The sequence below is a fragment of the Trichechus manatus genome, unplaced genomic scaffold (genome assembly GCF_000243295.1).
Source record: "Trichechus manatus latirostris isolate Lorelei unplaced genomic scaffold, TriManLat1.0 scaffold00063, whole genome shotgun sequence".
NCBI lineage: Eukaryota > Metazoa > Chordata > Mammalia > Sirenia > Trichechidae > Trichechus > Trichechus manatus.
Window position 1 is genome coordinate 7,754,608 of NW_004443999.1, and position 6,381 is coordinate 7,760,988.

General features: G+C 40.1%; 1 protein-coding gene across 3 annotated transcripts in view; it reads right to left on the reverse strand.

Moving 5' to 3' along the window:
• Nucleotides 1–92: 92 nt before the first annotated feature.
• FECH (ferrochelatase) overlaps nucleotides 93–6,381 on the reverse strand; it is a 24,519-nt gene continuing 18,230 nt past the window's right edge. Inside the window, exons 5-6 of one of the 3 annotated variants that reach the window (XM_023733985.1) lie at nucleotides 2,940–3,074; nucleotides 93–238 (exon numbers count right to left, since the gene is read on the reverse strand). In XM_023733985.1, the coding sequence (XP_023589753.1) occupies nucleotides 108–238; nucleotides 2,940–3,074 (266 nt within the window). In that variant the 3' untranslated portion in view covers nucleotides 93–107. Of the gene's footprint in view, nucleotides 239–2,939; nucleotides 3,990–6,381 lie in introns of those variants that run through there. The other 2 variants (XM_023733986.1, XM_023733988.1) reach the window with 2 other exon arrangements.

Sequence of the window (6,381 nt, forward strand, 5' to 3'; positions counted from 1 at the left end):
TTTTTTAATCCTTAGCATACAACTCAAGGGCAAGAAGGGTAAGGCTGAGAAGGACACACTCACAAAACCAAACAGGGACAAGCACCTACCTCACACCTGCAGGTAGGCTAGGGTGACAGCGCCTGGCTTACCTGAATGAGGAGGGGATGAGTGGGCCACCTGTCAATCGTGCTCCATTTCATCGTAGGCTTCTTCCCCACTCCATTGTAGTATCTGTAAATGGCATTTAAGCTGCTGCCTGAAATATACGGGGGACTACTTAGTAAATGCATTTTCATTATGAGGAAAATAAACACACTAGTAAAGGCAGTAATCATAAGTTCAAAGTAGGTAACTGAACGAGTCTAATTACAATCATTTCAGTACTTTAAAAGGCATATAGATTTAACTATGCTGCAAATGAAGATTACTAAAAAGCAAAATATTTCAACAGACTTTCAAAGATTATTGAGGCCATTTCTAGTAAGAAACACAATGGCCATGGATTTAGTCATTATTTGCAGGGACCAAGTCTTACAACTGAAAGCATGCTATTTTTTTCCCCCGTTATGAAGGTAATCAACCCCATTACAGAAAATGTAGGGGGTGCAAAAGAAAGGAAAAAAGAAATCAGCCATGATCCCACTATGTTAATACAGTCAGTGTTCTATTCTAGCATAGTTCTTTCCAGTTATTTTCGTCTGGAGAATATATGCAATTCTGTATCCTGAACCTCTTGGGCATTTTTTTCTTAATATTATGAGATAAATAGTTTCTGTGTTACTATAAAACCTTTATTTATAACCATCATTTTAAATAGCTTTATGACAAAGGAGAGCAGCTTCTTGAGGTTTCTATAAGCAATATCTGCTTCTACAATATTATCATCATTCCCTAGAATAAGTTAAATGGACACCGAATCCTTACAGGTAACCTAACAAAATTTGTATTTCTAAAAGATGGAGCTCCAAAGGAAAGCAGATGGTGCCAACTCAACACCACTTCTTCCTGGCCAAGGGGAGATGGCCATGGGGCCAAGCCTTAACCCAAAGAAACAATCCTAACACGGGGCCTCTTCTTCAGTCTTAACCTGGGGCAAGTCCTACACCTTTCCTTGCTTCCCATCACCAACCCACTGATTTCTCTAGTATCAGCGAGGTTTCCAATTTTAAACGATAGTCAGGACAGAGCCACATTTTAAATCAAATGTGCTCTTAGGCTAAGACAACCTATAAAATTGGTTCAACGTTGGTGAGTAGAGTACAGTGAATCCAAAGAATCCAAATGGACTCCACTCCAAGCTCAAAAGCAATCTCTTGAGAAACCTCAAAGTAATCACCACCATATTCACATTTCAAGCCAAATTTTATAGGTAAGTATCATTTTTAGAGCATACAAAAGGCCTTTTGGAAGCTACGTGAGTTTTTTGGGGTCACTTGGAAACATTCAATGAACCAGCAGGAAAAGTATTTAAGAAGGGGAAAATATAACTGAAAAAACTGCCCGTGATCAATATACTGTTGTGTGCCATGACCCTATAAGGCAGAGAAGAACTGCCCCATAAGGTTGCCAAGGCTGTAATCTTTACAGAAGCAGACTGCCACATCTTTCTCCCATGGAGTAGCTGGTGAGTTTAAACCACTGACCTTTCAGTTAGCAGCCAAGCCCTTAACCCCTCACTGACACATTAGTGGTTATGTATTATGGCTGCAATAGTGAATGTCTAAAAGGCACACTAGATAAACGTGGCCTAAGTGAATGAATGTGCTTCCCAAAGGCTTTCCCATTCCCGCAGTGAAGATGTACCTGGCCTTATACAGGAGGAATGTGAGACAAGAAGTGAGCAGACACTGAAGTTTTAAACATGGGGTTAGAGGCAGCAGTGAAATGAAACCTGGAGTCAATCCTTTGTCATGTAAATAACCATCTCCTTAACTCATCTAATTTTGAATCAGACTTTTACATATGTATTTTTTAAAGCAAGGCATATGTATAGCTTAAAAATTTGTAAGATCTGATCCATTCTCCAGAAATCTATTACCAGATATTTTGAAGTTGTAGAGGTATATTTCCAAGAGAAATCAGAATTCCAACTCTTGAGGGTGTCTGAGAACTCAGGCATTTTAACAGTTAACTAAGGTTCTGAACAAATATTTAAAGCACACAAGCAGCATCTGATATTTATTCCAGTAGCCTTTTATAACTATAAGGCCTTTTATAATTATAAGGAGGGCCCCCTTATAATTATAAAAATAATATACATTAATATCCAAAGCAATTTGGGTTAAAAATATGTTGATCCCAACCCCTGAAATAGGATACAAGCAATGTATTTGTGGGTGACAGTACAAGCTTTGCCTATAAACAATGACAAAGAGATTGCCAAACATAGATTATTCTCCAGTTCCTGTTAAATAATAGGAAACAGCAAGCAGTAATACTTTCCAAAATCAAGAACATTGAGAGAAGTCTGCAAAGGGAACCCCAAACTGGGCTTCAGTTTAACTAGCAACCAACCCATAACTGAAGCATAACAAAAAAAGACCAATACTTCCAATGTTATACGGGCACTCCTGCTTTCAAAATAGAAAGAGTTGTCGCCTTTTCTTCACTCATCAGAATATTAGGGTAGTGATAAAGATAAGGTTTATCACACAAACCTAGAAAGCTGGCTTAAAGTTCATTACTGATCCATTATATAACCACATTCAAAGCTTGAATGCTCTCAGCCACTGCCTTCCAACCGCCATTTGTAATTCTTGCAGACTGGCCAATAACTCAAGGAACAGATGAACCATGAGATTTTAATAGACTGACCTGAACTCTTGTGTTTAAAGGAGACAGGCCGGATTTACCATTCAAATCTCAGATGATTTACCCTTTCCTTCAGCATTCAGGCTCCCTAGTTATTTTTTCCGGGGCCACATCCATCCCCACATTTTAGAAGTGATTCCCCTTACCTGTGGTGGAGCAGCTGTACTGTGGATACTGTGTGAAGGCAATTGCCCTTTCAAGTCCATCTCTCTCCATCTCTTCAATTGCTTCTTCTGTTAAAGGATGGACGTACCGAAATCCAATATAGTATTTGTGAGGGGCTATTAGGAAGCACGTGTGGAAAGGAGAAAGTATTAACCTTTATATAGATTTCTTGGAGTCACTGAACATAATGCAATGCTCAGAACAAAGAACAGTTAACTGAATTTCCTCCAGTGCTGAAAATGTGGGCAACTGTAGAATATTCCTTGGATCTTATCCAGTCTTCAGCTGGTACATGGACTTTTAATCACTATTTTCTGGGATTAAACTCCCCTTTACTCAGGACAATAGTTTTTGAAACTCAAACTTCCACTCTTTCCTAGGATGAGAAAGAGAATGAAGAGAAGAGAGGAAAGAACAACACTTACTCTAAAGTGTAACCCCCTCCAGTGTAATCCTCCTAGACACATGGCCCTTTTTTTTTTTTTTAATTTAAATCTCATTTTCAAATAAACAAGTGGAGATTCTGTGAGGTTAATTCACCTGCCCAAAGTCACACCCAGTAGTAGATGGTCGAATTATAAGCTGGATCCCCTCATCCCAAAGTCCATGCTCACTCCACACCCCAGCCTGCTCCTGCCATTGAGTCCCCACCCCCTGTTACCTTAGATACCAGGTCACCTGGTTTATATGACCAAATACAATAGCATCATTTCACATATGCAGGATACTCAATAAGAGTGCATTGATAACAAGTGATTAAAACAACTCTCCCCATTTAACATATACAAAACGACAGCCTCTGCAACCTCCCCCATCCTCCTGCATCTTTTTACTACCCTATATTTCAAAAGCATACACAACCACACAATTTCTTTTTTTCCCAGTTGCCATCAAGTCAGTTCTGACTCATGGAAAGCGCATGTCTGTCATAGTAGAATTGTGCACCACAGAGTTTTCAATGGCTGATCTTTCAGAAGTAGATCATCAGGCCTTTCTTCCAAGGTGTCCCTAGGTAGACTCGAACATCCAACCTTTTGATTAGCAAAGAGATGCATCAATGGTTTGCACCATGCAGGGACTCCCTCAATTTCTCAGGAATCTACAAAATCATAAAACCTTGCCATTTCATAGGATTAGACACAAATTATACTAAGGGATGACACTGAGAATACACTACATGAATGTTAATTAATAATAAGAACAAGATAATGTTACTGTCCAAAGCATTAGCAAAGGTGGCAACTAAGAACACGACACTAAACTTCAGTTCAAGTGAAGGAAAAGATAACAGGTGTATCAATATATACAAATGGATGACATTGCGCAATAACTTGACCCAGGGAACCATGAAACAATGGAACATGTTATCAAGGACTGAAGTAGAATATTGTCAGAAGCTTTTACTTGCATGGAATGGATGGTCCCATTCTTCAGTTGGGAACTAAAAGAAAGGAAGGAAGGGGTATAAACGAAATCATTTTTGGCTGTCCATCCTTCTAGGCCATCCATTTTATGCTTTCTTTCCTAAAATGTAGTGGACTGAAGTTACAACAGATCAGAGGGCATGACCCTGTAAGCAAACTCCTAATGACTGATAGTGCAAATATTATGTGGTTCCTGCTAAAACTGCCAACCATAACAATGTCATTAAGTCCATTTTTAAACAACTCCTGGTGATCTGAGCTGAGGTTTAAGTGGAATTTGCTTTCTAATCTATTTTGAGACAATACAATTATCAAACTGACACAGTAAAATCCCCCAACACTGCAGCCAACCAGCTAGCTTCTCCCATGTCTTTTCACCTCCGCAGTATCTGCAAGTTGCAGTCTGGGGTCTGGAGGTTCCTCCAACACTGCCGATCGGGGAGGTGGAGAGGCTGCCCGGGCAGATAAAGGCAGGGTGGGTGACCACCTTCTGAAGTGAGACAGAGCGTTCTGGAAGGAACAGATAATGCTTTCTACACAGTCCAGGTAAAAATGCACTGCACCACGGACTCTGGAAGAAGTTAACAGTATGCTGTCTCTGACTGGGCCTATTCTAAGGAAATAACAAGCTGTGTGTTCACTGAGGATTGGCTGTGCTGTGAGGAGGCGAAGGGGCCTCCGGGGGTCATGAGCACCACATCTGGTGAGAGTAAGCCCAGAACGCAGGACTCACTGGCTCAGCCTGCTCTATCCCCTGAACAGCTACCCAATAAACACTCTTGTCAAGAACCACGAAAAGGAAAAAACAAGCAGAGAAACTGGATTTTTCAACAGTAAAGCTTCATTCATTTGCAGCCCATTAATTTAGCATGTACAGTAGTTCAAATCTGACATACGTGATTCTTTGAAAGGTCTAAAATAAGCAGCATCATGCTTCTGAATTTGTATCAAATCATGAACCCTATGCCAACAATGAATAATAATAAAATCTGTTTATTGAATTTTTACCATGTGCCAAGCAGCATGCTAACCCTCTTGAGGATTAGTTTATTTCATTTTCACAGTGATGCTAGCAGTTGGTTCCTATTATCATGCCAATTTTCGAGATGAGGCTTATTGAGGTCAGTAACCTGACTGAAGTCACACAACCAGGAGTGCGGAAGCCAGGTCCATGCAAACAGAACTCATGCTCTTACCCATTACACCTCCTATGAAGAATAACTGATCTATTTTACTAGTAGCACTTACTTATAGCTTCCTTAAAAGTCACCATCCCAACAAACTGTAATTTTTAAAAATGTATTTTAGGTTTAGACATTTCACTAAATAATTACACTTCTCATCCATTCCCTGTTCTAGTCCCTAAACTACTGTAAAGCAGTGTAACTATATGAAACCAATTCCAAGTCATATTCCTGATATAACTCACTGTATTATTAGGTAACTGGCCAACTCTATGCAAAGCCAGCGGATCTCGAAATTTCCATCCTGGCTACCAAGCAACAACTATTTCCCTAAAAAACAGAGGCATGAAACCTTGATTTCTGCTTATAATCATCACACTTTCTTGACTAAATAGAGCTTTTCCTTATAGAAAGAAATACTTCAAAAATAAACCATAATTTTCTAGGAAAGAACAGATAAGAAGGGAAGAAGAATAAGGAGAAGAAGAGAGAGAAACAGAGAAAGCAGGAAGGAGAGAAAACTAAGTGTGGGGAGAGGGAAGTGACTGACAGCCCCACCCAAAGAGGCACTTGGGTCTTTATCACGGAGCTTCACACCCATGCAGCAAAGCATGAGGAGCAGGACAGGGAATATCCTTCCAGGCAATATGGAGCAAGTCCCTGAGGATCATTCTTGGTGGTATTCTCAGACTTCAGTGCAGAGTTCCCCCAAAGAAATTTCCAAGCCTGAGACTATCATTTATCCTGCCTCCAGCTGTCTGTACAATCACCAGACCTCACACCTCACACACATTCTGTGAAGCACCTCTCCAGTA